The sequence below is a fragment of the Phocoena phocoena genome, chromosome 16 (assembly GCF_963924675.1).
Source record: "Phocoena phocoena chromosome 16, mPhoPho1.1, whole genome shotgun sequence".
In the NCBI taxonomy this organism is placed as follows: domain Eukaryota; kingdom Metazoa; phylum Chordata; class Mammalia; order Artiodactyla; family Phocoenidae; genus Phocoena; species Phocoena phocoena.
The window spans coordinates 59,022,451-59,040,886 of NC_089234.1; the positions used below are offsets into that span (position 1 = coordinate 59,022,451).

An 18,436-nucleotide genomic window follows, 5' to 3' on the forward strand; every position below is an offset into this window, starting at 1 on the left:
GAGTGTGCAGTGTGACACGGGCTTTTTGACCTTGGCCCTCTCTCCACATCGTGTGCGCCGGACTCGAGTGTGGAGCTTCACCAGAAAACTCGGTGGTCCAGACCCCTACACACTCCCAACACACACATACACTCGCACGCACGTTCTGAGCACTTCTAGGGTCCGCCCTGAGACAAGCCCACAGGTCGCGAACCTTTCAGCTCCCTCCGGGCGGCCCAGGTCTGAGACCACCCCCCACCTCCCCTTCGCTCCCCCGCGCACTCGACCCAGCCCAGGCGGCTCCCTTGGGCGGGGCGGGGCCGGCGGCGGGAGGCCCCTCCCCGGGGGCGGGCCGGGGGCCGGGCGGGGGGGGGGGTGGCTGGCGGGGCTGGGGGCGGGGCGGGCGGGCGGCGCGGGGGTGTCCCTCCCTCCCTCGCTCTCCCCGGTAAAGTCTCGCGGTGCTGCCGGGCTCAGCCCCGTCTCCTCCTCTTGCTCCCTCGGCCGGTCGGCGGTGACTGTGCACCGACGTCGGCGCGGGCTGCACCGCCGCGTCCGCCCGCCCGCCAGCATGGCCACCACCGCCACCTGCACCCGCTTCACCGACGACTACCAGCTCTTCGAGGAGCTCGGCAAGTACGGCTCGCCCGCCGCCCGCCGGGGCCCCCCCACCCTGCCCCAGCCGCCTGGGCGCTATGCGGCTCCTCGCCCCGCCCCCCGGCCCTGCACCAGCCGCTGCAGCGCCCCCTCGGCCCGCCCCACCCCCAGCCTTTCCCGCCAGCCGCCTCCGGGGGCCCCGTCGCCCCCAGCTCCCTGCCCCGCAGCGCCCTCCGAGCCCTGCAGCAGCTGCCCGGGCTGCTGCACCCCGCGCTGCCGCCGGGACTGCAGCCCCTGGAGCGCTCCTGGGCGCCCCCAGCCCCGCCCCTCCTGCAGCCTTCAGGCGCCCCCCATCCCGACCCCACCTGCTCGCTGCCCCCTTCCCACTCAGTTCAGGAGCTCATTCAGCATCCCGTCCTATGTCCCACGCGCCTGGCACTCAGGACCCTCCCCGGCCCTGCAGCTCCAACCCCGCTGCGGTGCCCGGGTGTGGGGGGATGTTTGGTACCCGGCCCCGCCCCCGGCTAGTGCAGCTTCCAGGAACCCAGCCCCACTGCTGGGCAGTGCTGCAGCACCCCCGTCCCCTCCCCCCATCCCTGCAGCGGTCCCGGGAGCCGCGCGCCGCAGCCGCAGCATCCCCCTCCCCTCCGCACTGAGCAGGCCGCTGCAGCAGCCCCAGCCCCCCCACCCCCACCCGCGGCGGCGAGCCCGGCCACTGCAGCCCCCGCCCTGCCCGCCCCCCTAGATGTTTCCAGAGCTGGAGTGTGGAAGCTCCCCTGGGGGACTGGGCGGGTGGGGGGGGCGCGGACGTAGAGGGAAATATCATGGGGAAGGGGAGCTGTTGATGTCTGAGACCCACAATTGGATCCTCTCTTTCCCTGCTGTCAGTTGAGCCAGGATGCAGTGGGATGAAGCCGGGTGAGGGGGATTTGAGCCTCACTTTCCCCACCTTCCCCCATGGTTGAGGGAGATTTCTCTCTCAGGGGATTATACCCTCTTTCTAATCTCTCCTCCTACCCCCAACTATTCCTGCTGAGAAGAGGGCAGGGTCTCTTGCCTTCTCCTCTAGGCCGGGACTGCAGGGCTGGCTGTGAGATGCAGCAGGTGTGTGTTTTAAGCATCTGCCACCAGCTTGACGCACAGCCTGAGGTTAGGGCTGTTGCTTCGCCCAGAACTAGATGTGGGTGTGGGAGTAGGGTGGTCCTCCACCCACATCTGTTGAGTGTCCTGCAGAGGCCACATCCTTCTGCCCCATGTTGGGTGGTGATGGGTACTACGCTGGTGTGTGTGTGTGATTTTGACTAAAGGTCTAGTGCTGGGAGCATCACTGTCCTCAGACCTGAAGTGTGTTTGCTCCGTTTCCCAGTTCTTCCCCCCTTCTCCCTCCAGGGGTGCTTTCTCTGTGGTCCGCAGGTGTGTGAAGAAAACCTCCACGCAGGAGTATGCAGCAAAAATCATCAATACCAAGAAATTATCTGCCCGGGGTGAGTATTCCCCATCTTGGTCTCTCCCAAGGGTGCCTCCAAGGGCTATGGATTCTTCTGAAGATGCTCCAGGAGTTGGGGATTGTTCGTTTTAGCACTTGGAGAAGCGTTGGAATTTCAGGGTGGGTGGACTTTGAAACCAGGCAAGGAATTGTATGGGGAACAGGTAGAAAAGAATGAAGATGTAAGAGTTGTAGGTTGCTACTGGGAGGAGTAGTCTGTGAAGGCTCAAAGGAGTTTGGTTTTTATGGAGGTGGAGGATATGGGGAGTGGTGGGTGGCTAGCTCTTCATTTGGGTCATTTGGAGTCTGTGTTTGGGGCAGTGGTAACCACTCCAGGGCTGTCCAAATCCCTGTGCCCCAGTGGGGACTTAAGATGAAAATGCAGTAAGTGAACAGCTCTGACAAATCCAGCCTCCCCCTGCCCAGCAGGCGGCAGAACAGACTCCCAAGGGAAGGGAATCTGTAAACATCAGGGGAGGCTGCTACTGTGGAGGGCTTCTCAGGAACAAATCCTGCCAGATGAACTTGATTGCTTTTTTGATCAAATTACAAAGTTGGTGGTGCAGCAACAGCAGATGCAGTCTGTCCTGGGTGGAGGCGGATGCCTCATGGTCTGGAAATCTCAATGGCCTGGTTGGAGTGGAAGCAGCTTGGCCTCAGGATCTGAGAATTGTGAAGGCCCAGGCCTGAGGGCCTAACTTGTGAGATCCTTCCAAGTACCTGAGGCCAGGAGGGTCAGGCCCTGTCTCTCACACCTTGAACCTACACTCCCTGCACCTTGTATTGGGTGCTTGCCAAACTCACCTCATCTGATAGGTATATAGACCCAACAATGTGTGAAGTGCTCTGTGAACAGGTGTGGTGACTATGGAGGTATGTGGATGGGTCAGGTCATCGAGAGCTGCAGGGTGTAGCACCAAGACAAAGGTTATGAGACTCATAGAAAGGAATTAAGACTAGGCAATAGGATGCGATAAATATATTAGGAGCCAGGACAGATGCCCTGGAGAAGATGTGGGCCATGGCCAGTAATGACCTGGGCGTCTCTGGGGTAAGAGATGTAATAGATGTCCCTAAGCATTGGAGAAGCTATAAAATGACAGTGGGCTTCTATCATGTCAATTATTCTGGGACCTGTTTAGCAGGGCTGTGTCTGCCTCCTGGCTGGGAGGGCCTCTCTCCATCCTCACAAGCAGGGATTGTCTTGCTGTCTCCCTCCCAGCCCCTGTCTCTTGCTGTTCCTCTACATTGGCTATTAAGTTGACTTATTTGTTTGTTTTCTTTCTCTCTGGGTACCTTGAGTCGGAGGCGATGGTTGCCATAGAGATATGTGGGCAGTCAGATGCCCTCCTTCCATGGGGAGGCGGGACAGTGTGGTGGGCTGGACTCTTTGGCAGACATCCTCTGGCCAAGGATGCAGGGCGCAGGCAGGGATGACGGTTTGAGAATGGATACCTCCCCGTGCCCACACAGCATAGCCCTGGTGCATCAGAAATGGGGCTGGTGTCTGGTGTCTCCAGTTAATGATGCAGTGCTTTGCTTTCCTCATCGCACCACTGTCCTCTGACCCAGGGATGAGGGAGGGAGAGAGAGAGACAGCTGGGAGCTGAACTCTGGGATGAGGATAGCTGGTGTGCCGACTTTGTGGAGCTGCCTGCCTTGGGCCATCATTTTCTACTCCTTCCCTACCCACCTGAACTTCCCTAACCGATGTGATCATGTCCCTTTCCAGTCCTCACCTTTTTTCAACCGTGTCCCATCTTTCCCAGCTGATATCTTTCTTTCCCTGCCCAAATGGGATGAGGTTTCATTTCTCCTTGATTTTTTTTCTCCCCAAGAAGATTCTTGTGTAAGATCATATGCTTTAGGCAGCAACTCCCCCTCTCTCGAGATGGTTATGCCAAAACTGGGGCTCTGCTGCGTGGCCTGTGTGCCAGGTTAACTCTGGGACAGAGGTCTGGTCCTGGTTGATAGGCACAGATGCCAACAAGAGAGTTCAGGAACATGTAAGTGCCCGTACTGTTTGGAGGTTGAGAGTGGGAGGATGTTGTCTTGGAGATGGAGGGAGCCATCCAGGGGCTGTGCTGTAGGTGTGGACGTGGGGGGGTGTGAGCTCCTGGGGAGGGTTGGGCCAGTGCCCACTAGGCTGGTGCCCATGGGGTTAGGGAGTGAAGGCCGTGGCTTCCCTGAAGCCTCTCAATTTACGCTGTATATTTTATAAAGGTGCAGCGGCTGGGGCTGGGTTTCACTCGTCGCTGTCTGTCTGTCTGGGGCTCCACAGGTGTTGGATTTCTGTGTCTGGGAATGTGGTGGGCCCACCAGGGTCATCCATGAGGGTCTGAAGGAGCTTGCTGTGTTTGCTGAGTCTCTCTGCCTGTTATCTTTCTTGTTTGTGATCCTCTGTGCTGCCGAGTGAAAAAGAGCATATCGGGCTGGTCCTCCTTGGCATCCATGGTAAGGTGGCCCAGGAGGCATGGGGAGAGATCACCTGGTCTTCTGGGGGGTCAGCTCTGGATGGGAATCCTTCTTTTGCTCTGTTGTTTCTTGTCATGGTGGCCTCGGGGGCCCACGGTGGTGGCTGTGCGACAAGACCAGGGATCCCATGGGCATGAGTTCACGTGGCTGAGCCTTGAGCGCTGTTGTTGTCTGCGGGCCTGTCTACGTAGAGTCACTTGAAGTCACATAACGTCACTCCATTTGCTTTGGAACAGCAGTAGGTGTAGAGTTGGGGCTCTTAAGGGAGCCGGCGGTTCCAAGCTTAGCTCTCAGCTAGGCTGCAGGAGGCATTTAAAATAGGCTTGGATGCAGAGCTAGTGGGCCAGGTGATGGCAATGATAAGTCGTTATTTTAAGATTTAAGAGCACCCCCTCCCCCAGAAGCCTGAGCCCTTATGTCTTTTTTTATTTTTAAATCTTCATATTCTCTTCTTATCTTTATTCATATGCATATAGATTTTCACCTCATAGAGCATAACATTTTATATCCCACTCTCTTGCTTATATCCAAAGCATTTCCCATATTGCTACAGTTGAAGGGCAAATGGTCCTTTCTTTTCTCTACATAGTTCAGGATTTATCTTTGGAGCAGTTCACGTCATAAGAAACTTCTCTATTTGGACCATTTATCTGAATTCCAATTGCTTTCACTATGATGGGATACTTAGCCTTACTAAGAGGTGCTGTTGGTAACAATATTATGAAATCTGTTACAGCACTTGCTTTGCTTATTTCTTTATTTAATCTGTATACCCCATGTGAAGAAATTTCTGTTGAAGCTAAATGCAAGCAAAAGCTTTCCCCTTCCCCAGGACCTGGGAGGGTAACGGTAGGAACCATATCTGTTTCTTTCACTTTGGTGTGGGCGGGGCCGGATACATATTGATACAGCAAAGTGCCTGATACATATTGAGCCTCCTATACTTGTTGAGTGAATGGACTGTGTAACCAGCCTGGTTGCCTTTTGGCTTTGGCGCTCAGGAAACTCATAGCCAAGTTGCTGGATCCCTTGTACCCTGGTGCTGGCTTGGGTTCCCCCTTTCTCATCCATGGAGCCAGGCTGTAGGCCTGACACAGCTGTAGGGGAGGACAGATGAGGTTAAAGACCTGTGCTTGGAGAATAAAGCAGGTGGGAGATATAGGAAGACAGTGCAGCTTATCATCTTCCTTCCGTGTCATAAACAGCCTTATAGGGCAATGCTGGGACTTCCTCTAAGCAGCAATTTTCAATTTTAGTGTTCAAGAGGATCACCTTGAAGACTGGTTAAAAATGCACATTCCTGGGCTCTATCCACAGAGATTCTGCTTCAGGAGGTCTAGGGTGTAGCCTCAGAATCTACATTTTTAACAAGTGCCTTAGTGAATTTCATGCAGGTAGACCCTGAGCCACACTTTTAAGAAATGCTGTCTAAAATCAGCGACAGCTGTGACAGTTGCTGTTGCCATGATCTCTGAGATTTACCAGACACACCTTAGTCCAGCCTTCTTCAGGTGGTGTCTTGGCCGGTATGTGGCCATCTGTGTTCATGGGCTGTTCTGTGATTAGAGGCCTGCTTCTGAGCCCCCAATTTGGGGTGTCAGTTCGTGTCCAAGGCTGTGGCAAGCTGAGTGGCTGGAGTTGTCGCATGTTGGCCACCAGAAGGGCAAAGACTGTCCCTTTCTGGGTCCAGCTGGCCCTGAGGAGTGAAATAGGATCCCCTTGGGTGGTGCCAGCTAAAAGTCTCCACCCCCTTAGTGTTGGCCTGAGTAGCCCCCATGACATTTGTGTCCCCTGTGGTATCTCCAAGTGAGACTTTCCTGTTAAGGATGAAGAGAGAGGAGGGTGATACAGCAATGAGGGAGGGGCAGAAGAAAGAGAAATCTATGCAGCATGGGAACGCTGGGACTCTGGGACTTTAGGAAGCATTTAAGAAGATTAGATATTAGATCCAAAACCGTGCTTTCCTCCTGAGGATAAAACAAACCAATTTCTGTTGACAGAGAAATGGGCAACTTGTATATAAGTGAAGGAGCTCCTCTGACCCTTCTCCCTGGGTAGATGAGGAAGCAGCCTGGAGGCCCCTTCTTTGTGCTAAGGGCCAGTTTCATCACACAGTCATGCTTTGAGCTGTGTGACTTAGCTCGCACAACACTGGCCTGCCTCCCTGCCCTCCCACCCCTTCCCAGAGTGACTTGGGGTGCTGGCATCATAGGGTGGAGATGGAGGTTGGAAGGTGGCCCCATCCAAGGTGGCAGTAGGGGAAGCCCTGCTGCTTGCTTCTTCCTGCTGCTTGCTCTGGTCCCTTGTTAGGAGCTGTGCTCCAAGCTTTGAGGCTGTGCTGAAACCCTAGAGGTGAGTGGCTGACCCCATTCTCTGCTGAGGCTGGAGACAGGGAAGGGGAGGAGTGGGTGTGACAGGCTTCTGCCCCATCTCTGTGCTTGCTGCTCTCTGGACAGCCTTGGCGGGCTGACATGGGCCTGATCCCATGGGTGCCAAAAGGGTGGTGACAGGAAGAAATGGGCACTTTGCACCTTCTGAGTGCCTCTCGGCAGAGGCCCTTTGTCTTCTGCCCCTGGCCAGCCAGATCTGTCCCACAGCCAGTGGGGAAACCAAGACACAAAAGATTGGTTTGTTTTGAGATGTAGGCATGCCAGTGATTTTGCCAGTGCTCAGATCCCAGCATCCTTAAGCAGTATGGACTTCACTTACCCTTTGACTCTTCCCTTTAAAACACATATTCTGGATATTTTGTTCCTGTGATAAATCCTGATATATCACCCCCATACCTCTCCATCTAGGCCCAGAGCTCTAAGCCCAGTGGAGCAAATCCCTCCTTTCGGCTGGCTAGGTCTTGCTGTCATCTGTAACCACCTCTGTGGGTAGAGACCGCTCTATGATGGGGATATTTCCAGCCACTTCCCCCCAACACCACCTATACTTCCTGGGCTCTATCAGCAGCAGCAGCTTCCCATCTGCTCCCCTCTTGTCTCCTCCCTCTCTTTCCCCTCCCCCTGCTTGCTGCTGCCCTGGGAGGAGCTATTTTTAGGGGCTGCTTCCTGGGATGTTTTACTTGGGGCTGGTTACCATGAAGGAAATGTCACCAAAACAGTGGGCAAAGGCTGCAGGCACCCAGAGCCCTGCCAGGGGCATGGAGAACTCGGCAGCTGACCCTGTTCTGGCCCTTGAGAGTGTCCAGAGGCAGAGCTTTGCCTTCTTGGGGCTTGCTAGTGACCCCATGGGGATTTTCCCTGTCCAAGCTGGTTTGGGAGACTTTCACTATGGGGCACTTCTTGGTGCCTCCCTCCTTTTCCTCCTTAGTTAAAGCTTCTCTTGTCTTAAGATTCAGAGACCAAAGTAGGGCTCAGGTCTTTGTGTCACCCAGTTAAAACTGCTCGAGTTAGGACTGAAGAGAAGGGGCGGACACCAGGTTAAAGGACAGAGCCCCGGGGGTTCACGTGGGCACATTTCAGGCTCCGTCTCACTGTATTCACAGCCCTCAGCTAGTTCCCTGGTGTATGGGTGTGAAGGAATTAGAAGCTATGGCCCCTGCTCTTACATGATACACGGACTTTGCTCTTAACTGGGGACTTTGCACCTTTAGAGTGAGATTCACAGAGGAAGGGATGTGGCATCACAATGTCAGGGTAAGGTCAGTGAGACTGTGGCTTGGGATTCCCACCAGTCAGTGCACAAGGCCAGGGGCTGTTTATAAGCAGCTGGGGAATGTGGATTATGACACCAAATCCCTATGCTGCCCTTGTTTATACTCCTCGGAGCGATATCTACGGGGGGCCTGGAGGGGGGCACTTGGAAGAGCAACAAGAGGAGAGACCCACATCGAGCATCTGAACTCGATAGGCTCTGGGAAGCTTTTCCTAACCCATGTTGGGGCCACAGGCACAGACCTTTGAAATACCCTTTGAAAAGTCAAGGGTGTCATTGAGGTTGGAACTTGGGGAGAGTCCCCATAGCCAGAGCAGGGCTCTGTGTCCTTTCCCACTTACAGTGGGTTGTATGTTTAGGTGGCAGTAGGATCTTAGTTGAAGCTGGTGCTGGCATTCATGGTTTTAGAGAAATGTCACTAAATCAGCCAGCGTGTCTCTGCAGGGCTGTGGAGAATCTGGACGACCCTCCCTGGGCCCCGATCCTGTTGGGGAAGGAAAGTGAATTTGGAGTGGGCATCTCCCCTGGGGTCCTAAGGGAGAGGTGTTTCTAGGGCTCTGTCCCCCCTTTGCCACGCACCGTCTCCTCACTGTCTGCTTCCTCTTTTCTGCATCTGGTCACTCCTTGCTGCCCTTCTTGTCAAGGGTATTCGGCCTTTGTGGTGACCTGAACCAAGTCTTGAAGCACTTAGGCAGAAAGCGGGAGACGTGAGGCCTCCAGGGATCCTTGTGTCCCAGGGCCTGGCTCTGCCCTGGGTGGGCTGTTAGGAAAGCCTGAAGCGGGATCTTGATAACGGCCGCTTCTGCTTTCTGCGCCTGTTGCCACCTCTGCTCTTGAGGGGAAATCCTTGCAGAGGGCTATGGTTGGAGCTGGGCTGAAGGCCGGCAGGGGTGGGTCTCTCCATGGCAGTAGCTCACAGGCAGGCAGGAAGTGGCCCTGTGCAAAAGCGGGAAGTGGCCGTTGTCAAACAGGAAGGGGGGGCTGGGCCGTGTGAGGGGGTGGGGATGAGCCCAGTTGAAAGGTGGGTGGGAAGAGGGTCAGCCTTGGAAGGTCTGGGCTGTTCCCTAGGAACGGCAAACTCAGTGGTCACTGGAAGGAGGGGGCGTCTCAAGGGAGAAGGCTGCCTTTGTGACAAGAGCACCGGCTGATGTTTAATCACCTTGGGATGCCAAGCCAGGACTGGATCTACCACTGTGGACCAGGCCAGTTCAGTGGCCTTAGCCCTTTTGGGGCTGGGGATGCGAGTTTACAGGACAGACCTTGCATCTGGAAAAGATGCTCTGCAAACCTTACTTGTTCCTCAAACACCACTGCTGCTGGGGTGGAGCCCTTTGCTTTTTCCCAGACATGGAGCAGCCCTGGAGGGGACAACAGGACCGGAAGTGAGGGGGGAAAGGGACAAGAGACAACAGCTGGAGAGGTGGGGTGCTGGCTGGCTGTGCGAGGAGTAAGGAGTCAGGGAGAGCGTGGTAAGCAGAAACCACACGGCTCATTGAGCAGAGCTTCGGGATGGCAGGGTGCCACAGCCAGCAAGGCTGAGGCCGAGGAAGACCAGGGATCCCATGGGCAGCAGCGTTTCCTGGGCTGTCCTCTGTCTGATGGGCCCCTGTTGTTAACCTTTCCCTGTAGGCTCTAGACACAAGTGGGCCACCCCCAAACAGGAGGCTGTGATGGAGCCAGGTCGGAGGGCTCAGTTGCTGTGCTGTGGACCCCATGACTGCCCAGGCTGAGGGAGAGTGGGCCTGAGTCTCGTGTCTCTGGTGATGGCCATGGGCAGAAGCCCAGCCTGGGAGGTCTCGTCTGTCTTATCACTGGGCCCTTGGAAAGGAGGCTCTCCCTGTGTGCCAGGCACTGTGCTGAGCGTTTACCCAAATACATCATTTAATCCACGAATATCGCTGCCTCCATTTTAGAAGTGAGGAAACTTTTTCCCAAGCTGTGTGCCTGGCTCACTCTCTCACCTCACCTCCTTCGGGTTCTAATCAAACGTCACCTCCTTGCTGAGGTGTTCCCTGACCACCTATTTTAAGTGTCCACTCTCCCGCTTCCCTGCTTTATTTTTCTCCATCGCACTTACCACGACATCTAACGTACCATCCAGTTGTTACTGTCTGTCCCTCCCCCTCAGCTCCTCTAGGATATCAGCTCGATGAGGGTGGGGATTATTATCTCTTTTGTTCACTGTCATATCCCCAGCATCTGGAGCAGTGCCTGTCACATAGTAGGCCTCAGTAAATATTTTCTGAGTGAATGAATGAGTCTCAGATGGGTTTAATAACTCACCCAACATGGCGGCCCTGAGACTCAGTCTGGGGCTCTCTGACTCCAAAGCTGATGTGTTCATGGCCAGACTCCATGACTAAGGATCAGAGCAAGGACTCGAGGTTCAGAGGAGACACAGGCCTTGGGCAGAACATGGGGCTCAGCTCCTTGGAGTTAGGGTCGAACTAAGTGACTATCTAGGACCCTCTGGACCCTGGGCAGCTCCTTCAAGGAGCTGGAAGTGTGACTCTGTGTCTCTTCTCTTCTTACTCTGAGTCACTGATAATACGGGTGCCAGAGCACCCGTATTTTTAGTGCTGTTGCTGTTGTGGAACTGTAATTATTAGCCAGTAAGAGTCTTAAGGGAGGAGATAAACATTAATCTTCTGGGCCTTCTCCTCAGCTGCCACCTCCACATTGCAAGATACTGTTCTCCCGCACTTGCCCGGGCAGCCAAGCCCGAGAGTTGTGGGTTGGAGGGTGTGAGGTGAGTGGTCAGAGAGAGGGCTGGTAGGTCTTCAGCTTTAGGGTGACTAGCTTGGTATTGCCATCCCACGTCCAGGGATGGGAAGGAAGGTGGGGTTGCCCTGACATCCTCTGGCCAGATCTGGAAGATCTGGAAGAAGCAAGGCCCCCTGCAGGGGGGGCAGGGGGACTAGGCAGGGCTAGTGTTGCTTCCTCAACTGCCTACCTTCTGAAGGTCCCTGGCCCTGAGGGATCCCAGGCAATGTGGGGTTACCTGGAGTTCTCCTAGCTGCATCCTGGTCAGTGGTCATACTGAACTCGAGGATGGGAAGGAAGGCCTGACCCAGATCTTTGGACAGCTGGGATGGATTAGCTGGGCAGCAGGAACTAATCTCTGCCTGTCCCCACGTCCTTCTTCCACAAAGCAGAGCTGTCCCTAGAGGGAAAGTTTAGGACAAAGCTGAGGGTGGTTGGTGAAACAGTAAATATGAATTCCTTCTCATCTCTAATCCGTACATTATCTCAGGCAGGCCTGGGCTTGAAATCACAGTTCTATCCCTTTCCTGCTGTAGGATCTCAGGCAAGTTATTTAACTTCTCTGGGCCTGTTTTATCATCTGTGAAATGGGATAATCAATGCACCTGCCTGGTAAGATGGTTGTGAGGGTCATGGGAGGCTTTACAGAGGCTCTTTGCTATTTAGGTAGAGGTGGATGGGCAGAAGCCCCTACCAAGGGAGGTGGGAATTGCTTGGCAGCTATGGATGGGAAGGTACCTGCCTGGACCTGGGGAAGTTGAGGTGAACTGGACTATGCCCCCCAAAGCCTGGAGTCTTTACTTAATACTCTCACTTTTCTTTATCTTGTCATCACATCATAGCAATGAGAAAGAGGGCTCTAGGCTCGGACCACCTGTATCCACTGCCTGTCTGTGGGACCTTGGCCAGGTTACTTGAACCTTTTAAGCCTCAGTTTCCTCCTTTACAATGTAGTGGAACTAATCAGATCCTCCACTTCACGGGGTTTCTGTGAGGGTGAAATAAGATAATCCGTGCCTCTGCCTGGCATATAGTAAATGCTTCGTAAATAATAGTTTTTACTACTACTGTCAATGTTATTGACAAACCGTTATTAAGCCTCTGATATGGAAGGAACTCTAGGAAGCATCACGCAGAGAGATCCCACCCTTTGAAAAGCTTGTGACCGAAAGATTTAATGTGTGATTTAATGTGTGATGTGAGAATTATAAGAGGTGCTGTGGGAGATGGGGGTGGGTCATGGGGAGAGAAGTCACAGACTACCATGAGGAACAGGGAAGACTCTGTGAGCAGGTGACTTTGGCAGGATTCCAGCAAGTAGAGATGGGGGGTAGGGTGGGCAGGGCTTCTAGGCCACCTTGCTTTGAGTAGTAGCAGCCTCTCTTTCTACTTCCTGGAGCTCTGCCTTCCTGGGGAAGGAACTGACCAAACACAGCTTGCTTAGATTTGTGGGCTCTTGGATTCTGGTCATTTCACCAAAGCAGAGTAACCCCAGAGCCTGAGTGCCAAGAGGTCAGAGCTCCCAGCAGTGGACAGCCAAGAGGATCCTGGGGAGAAGCAGGATTTCTGCCAAACAGGCATCATAATACTACCAACCTCATAGCATTGTTATGAGACGAAATTAAAATATGTACCTGCTTGGTGTAGAAGTAAGCTCTCAATAAGTGTTAGCTAGTATTATTATTATTTTCAAATGATCACCATCTTCATTGTCAGCATCATTATGTTTCAGGGTTGCCATGAAGACTGTATTAGAGAATATATGCAGCACTCCTAGCACAATATCTGGTCTTGTAGTAGGTGTTCAATAAAACTTAGCCATTATTATTAGTATTTCCAACAAGGAAGGGATTCTGGACACACTGGCCCAGTGAAATCCCTGCTGTGGTGGAAAGAGCACTACAGTTTTAGTTAAAGACCTGGCTTCATATCCTGGCTCTGCCACTCGCTAACTTGGGAAGCTTTCCTAAGGCACTTCATCAGGAAAAGGTTGTCATTAATACCTGTCTCCAGAATTGCCGTGACCTGATGTATTAATTCAGCAGATTGTAAAAAGGGCATAGTTGGTGCCTAAGAATTGAAAGCATATGAATAGCCAGGTGGCCACAAATAGAATGGGTGTTTGATGGCTTTTGTTTTCTCTCTTCTGCTCTTAGATCACCAGAAACTAGAACGTGAGGCCCGGATATGCCGACTTTTGAAGCATCCAAACATTGGTAAGTGCCCTTATATAGAGCATTTCTTGGGCATTTTGTGGAAGTTGGAGAGAACAGAAATCCACTGTTTTTGTGTAGGGAACCACTTCTGTCCCTGGGCCTTTGCCTGGTGTCTTTTTTTGCCCAAGCAGGATAGCAGCCATGTATTGCTCAGAATTCTGGGGTGTTCTAGTTCAGAGACCTAAGTGTCTCCATCCCTGTGGTGCCATCTCAGGGCTGGGAGTGAGGTATCAGAATATGTTTCAGACTCGCTTTCTTCCCCTCTCCTTCCGTCTTTGGGCTGAGGTCCAGGTCCTCGGCGTGTGAGGCTCTGGGCTAGTAGCCTGCCAGCATCCCTCACCAGGGGCCTTCCATGGCCGTCATAAAAGGGTCCGGATTTTGTTTCTGGACTTGAAAAAGTTTTGTTCCTGTTGGCGGTGTCGTGCACACTCTGGGGGTTTCCATGGTGCTCCCGTTTGTATTCCCCGGAGCCGGGAAAGCAAGCTGCCCACCCGCCTGGCTTCTCTGGAGATGGGATGGCAGGAGCCACTTGGATGGTGAAGGAGAAAAATAAGAGGATTTCTCCCTGCTCCCACCCTGACATGGGGGAGAGGAGCACATTGTTGGTTGTTGTAAAGCCGAGGAGGTTTGCCTGCCACAACCCACTCCGGCTCCGTTTTACATTGTTCAGCTGAAGTAGTCTTTGCCAAAAACGCTGGCCCCAATTCGGTGCTTCTTGCAGAGGGAACAGAAACTGGGCTGGCTGCAGTGTCTGGGCATAAGCCCCGGGCTTGACTTGAGGCAGAGCAGGGAGCATCTCCTAGGTTTTCCCTGAAAGCTGTGATCATCACAAAGGACAACACGTTTTCCGCGCTCCTCAGGCACGGCCTCAATATCGGGGCTCCCACAGTGCCCTGGAGGCCTCCCACTCCACTGGGTTGGCAGCTGGGGGCTGTAAGGCGACTTGCCGAAGCTCGATGCTTCCTCCAGAGCTACTCAGCCTCCGGCTTCCCAGATCTTGGGCTGGAATGCTCACCGGGAGCTCTTAACGTAGGAGAGTGAGGTTGTACTCCAGCCCAAGGGGAGAGGAGCTGTGAGGTAACCAGAACTGTAACCATGCAGGGCTTTATAGATGGCAATCAGCAGCTTGGATTACACCCGAAGCAGATTGGCATAGCTGGTGCTCAGCTCTGCCTGGTGCAGTCTTCCAAGGAGCCAGCACTTCTCAGCCCACAAGTCCTGGGTTTGGAACTACCGGAGCTCTCTGAAGTTAGACCCTCACCTGCAAACAGGACGGTGGGGACAAAAGTGTTGCCTTAGGTAGAAGAGAAATGATGAGAGGAGCAGCTAAAACAGCAGGCACAAACTCAGGCGTGTTTTGTTTGGCTGGCTCAGTGGTTTAAAAATATTTTTATTGTTTGCCAGTATTTTAAAACGAGATTTCACACTTTGAAAAAAATTCTGTTTCCCAATCTTTCAAATCAGAAGGTTTGGCTCTGCTGAGCCCACATCCATTATGTGGCTGGAATCAGCTGGGGCTGGGCAGTGGCTGCCCCTTCAGCCCGCTGGCCACTGTTTTTGCTGTTATCTCACGTTTGTACTGCCTACCTGGTCCCTCTAGGCTTTGTGAGCTTGAGACCTCTGACCTAGCAGTTCCAGAGTAGGAGGAAAAAAGAACGTGGGTGACTAAAGCCATCCATGAGCACAGAAGCATTTTGGTGTTCCAGCCCCGGGTCTCAGGGTCTGCGGACGGCAACTTCCTTTCCTTATGTCCCAGGTGACCAACTTGTAGAGCAATGATGAATTGTCCTCCTGGAGGGTGGAGAACGAGGGGTGGGATAGATGAGGCAGGAGGCAGAACCATGTCTGCGTTACCTGCGACACGGGCGTGGTTGACCACAGCAGGGTTAGGGTAGGATGAAGACAGTCGAGAATCAATCGGCAAGTACGAAACTGGGATTCTAGCTGAATAATGCCCGAGCCTTCTTTTATGTTTTCTTTTAAATTAGATATATACTTTTTGACCTTTTAGACTTTACTTGGTTTGGTAGCCGCCCCCCCCCCCGGCTTTTTTTTCTTTTTAACCACCTGACCCCAGCTCAGAATTAAGGCAGGTGGAGTGACCATGTACCCCAGCCATCTGCTCTGTTTGGGAGGGAGCAGGACCCAGGGAAGGCCAGGCAAGGCACACTCCCTTTGTCAGCATCTGATCTCCTAGAACTGTACTTCCGTTTCACGACTGCTCCCAGATCCTGGGCGTGTTGGTCTGAGGCCCTATTTTGGGGTCAAGAGCAGGGGGAGGGAAGGGTGAGTCAGGACCGTGTCCTGGCAGAGCGAGCTAGCCAGGCTATCTGGCGTCCAGTGGGAACCAGGACTCCTGGAGATGTGGGGGAGCTGCAGGTCCAGGAGGCGGGGTTGCCATGGAGCCTGGCTTGTGGCAGAAGGGGAGGCAGTTTGGTCCCCTTACTTCAGTATTCATCTCCTCTCTGCACTGCTCCATCCTTCAGAGCTGTGGCCGTTTTGGCTCTAGCCTCTAACTCCGTCCCTCAGGGATACAAGTGGACCAGCCCAAGAGTGGTGCAGAACTGAGGAAGCTGAGAGCAGAGAGCATATGGTCCACCTCTGGTTATTGTCAGACCCTTAGGCACTTGAGTTCAGAAGGGTATTTGGTACAAGGAGCCAGGCACCCCCAGTTTTTTTCCCTGATAGATATTCTGCCCCAGGAGTTGAAAGCCTGTTGGAAGAGTGAACCCTAATGTAAACCATGGACTCTGGGCGATAATGATGTGTCAGTGTAGGCTTATCAGCTGTAGCAAATGTACTGCTCCGGTGGGGATGTTGATGTTGGGGGACACTGTGCGTGTGTGGGGACAGGGGGTAGGTGGGAGCTCTCTGTACTTTACTCTCAGTTTTGCTATGAGCCCAAAATCGCTCTAAAAGGTAAAGTCTATTTTTTTTTTTGAAGCCTGTTGGTTCTCAGGCATCCTGCAGGACCTGAAACAGCCCTGGGAGAGTGGCCGGAGGCGTGGAGTTGAGAGGAGGAAACGGCAGTAGTGCTAATCATCTAAAGTCTGAGTGAAGTGTCTTCTACCTGTGCTCTGCTTGCTCTCTGCTCTAAATTCCTCTAATGAATAGACTCTGTCTTCCTTCGTGCTGAGCTGCCCCAGCAGTTTCATCACAGTCTAGCATTGTGGTTTAGAGCAGCACTTCTCAAACTTTCATGTGCTCGTGAATCACTTAGGGATTGTGTTAAAATTCAGATTCTGATTCAGTAGGTCTGGGGTGGACCTGAGCTTCCTTACATCTCCTGCTGATGCTCACGCTGCTGATCCATGGACTGCACGTGGAGAAGCAAAGGTCTGTGGCTTTAGAGTCAAGTCCTCTGGGTTTGAATCTGGGATTTGCTGGTTAGCTGTGACCTCGGCACATGGTTTCACCCACCTGTGCCTCTGTTTTGTCACCTGTGCCTCTACGTGGAGTTGTTTTGAAAAGGTTCAGCAAGCAAAGGAGGCCTAGGAAATAAATGGAAATGATGAAAATGGAGATTCCAGCTCCCAGAAGTGACCCCTCCTAGACTCCCAGACCCAAATCAGTTCGCAAGTTATTCAAGCCTGGCTGCGTTTTACCTTGGGCCCAGGGTCCATACAGCTAATAGTAAGTGTAGCAAAAGCGGTTGTAAAGAAAGAGAAGGAAACATTGGATCATAACTGAGCAGCTCCCAAATCCCTGCCCACCCGCTTCTGGAGGACAGCGTTCATCCCTCACCAGCCCATGGGATGACAGGACCTCCTTCCCACTGTGTTATTTCCATGGACATGAACAGTGATACTTTGTCAGTGCTTTTTTGACCAAAGTTTGTTAGTTAAAATGTGGCATACTGTTGGTGGCTTTTAAAGAATTGGAAACAGCCACAAAATTTGGGTTGTGGCTTTGTCAGTACTTGAAGGTATGAGACATCGAGGGTTTTTTTTGGCCTGTTCTTCCTTCCACAGTTTGTAAAGAACAATAATTAGGTTTATCACTGTAGTGCAGTAACTGCTTCATACTCCTTTTCCAGATCTTCCTGTCTAGAGTTGGTCTGGTCCTCCTTGGCCTTCGTACCCTCTCATGACTGTGGAATGGCCTGGGTGTTGGATTGTTTTTTTCCCCATGCATCCATAGCATCCTTTACTTCTCCCTGACAGCCCTCAGCACAGTACCGCTTGGTTATGCATTTGTGTAAGTGCTTCTTTAAAGCCCGTCTTCCCCGATCCCCCAGAGGCTGCACGGTGGCAGAGCTGGGTTTCCCTTGTTTACAGCTGTGTCCGTGGCATGTACAGTCACGCCTGCTTCAGGGAGGTGCTGAATGGGCACTGCTGAGTGAATCAGAATGGCCAGGGCTAGTGGGGACAGGTTGGAGCTCCTTTGCCTAAGAGGATGGAGAAAGTGACTCCCTGGCAGGCAGTTCCACAAAATCAGGGATCTTGCTGTCAGTTTGCTGTGTCCTCAAGTCTCAGCTCTGCCTCTCATTATAACTTTGGGTGAGTTTCTTTTGGAGCCACCGTTTCCTGTCCTGTTAGATGGAGGTGATAGAAGTACCTACCCAACAGAGCTAACGCAAGGGTTCAGTCAAATAACGTGTATAAAAGCACTTGGCACAATGCCGAGCACATTGAAACAGCTCAACTAAGAGTTAGGTATTGTAATTTGGATCATTAATATCAAGAATCTGCTAGGTTGGCAGTTAGAGTGGTGCATTCACGTTTCTTGTCTTGTTCTCAGTCCTGTGTTAATTTTCTTTACAAATGGAAACAAAAAGATAGCCGTCTGGCTCAGCGATGGAGCCTTCCACACCTGTCCCTCCTCGTCTTGGTGGTTGCCATGCTCTGAGACACACATCAAAGCCATTCTCTGGGTTGGGTGGCCTGGGAGGATTAGTCTTCCTTTGCTGCTCTGCTCTTCTGATTCCCCTCCCAGCTTCCTCCCACCTGGGCTCCGTGTGTGGCCTTTCTGGAGAAGGGCAAGTTCCAGTGACTCCCTGTCTGGGCAGAGGCATGGGTGCCTGCCCTTTTTGCCCTGTTCTCAGCCCTGCTGTGCTGGGTTCGGGGGGTGGGTCTGGGGGCAGGGATCCTGGGGAGGCAGGGCCAGGCGGCAGGACTCCCCTGGGAGTGGCTGTTAGCATCGTACCTGCTGCCCTGTTAGTGCATCATCCTGCTGCTGTTGGTCACCTCCCTAATGAAGCTGGTCTTTAGCTTCTGGGACAGCTGATTTCCAGGGGATTATTTGTATTACACACTTGAAT

At 53.1% G+C, this 18,436-nt stretch overlaps 1 protein-coding gene across 32 annotated transcripts in view; it reads left to right on the forward strand.

Moving 5' to 3' along the window:
• The first annotated feature begins 423 nt into the window (after positions 1-423).
• The window catches only part of CAMK2G (calcium/calmodulin dependent protein kinase II gamma), a 52,680-nt gene continuing 34,667 nt past the window's right edge, over positions 424-18,436 (forward strand). For 25 of the 32 annotated variants that reach the window (XM_065894387.1, XM_065894381.1, XM_065894361.1 and 22 more), the window contains exons 1-3: positions 548-612; positions 1,963-2,057; positions 13,117-13,176. In XM_065894387.1, the coding sequence (XP_065750459.1) occupies positions 548-612; positions 1,963-2,057; positions 13,117-13,176 (220 nt within the window). Of the gene's footprint in view, positions 613-1,962; positions 2,058-13,116; positions 13,177-18,436 lie in introns of all 32 variants that reach the window. The other 7 variants (XM_065894371.1, XM_065894382.1, XM_065894390.1 and 4 more) reach the window with 5 other exon arrangements.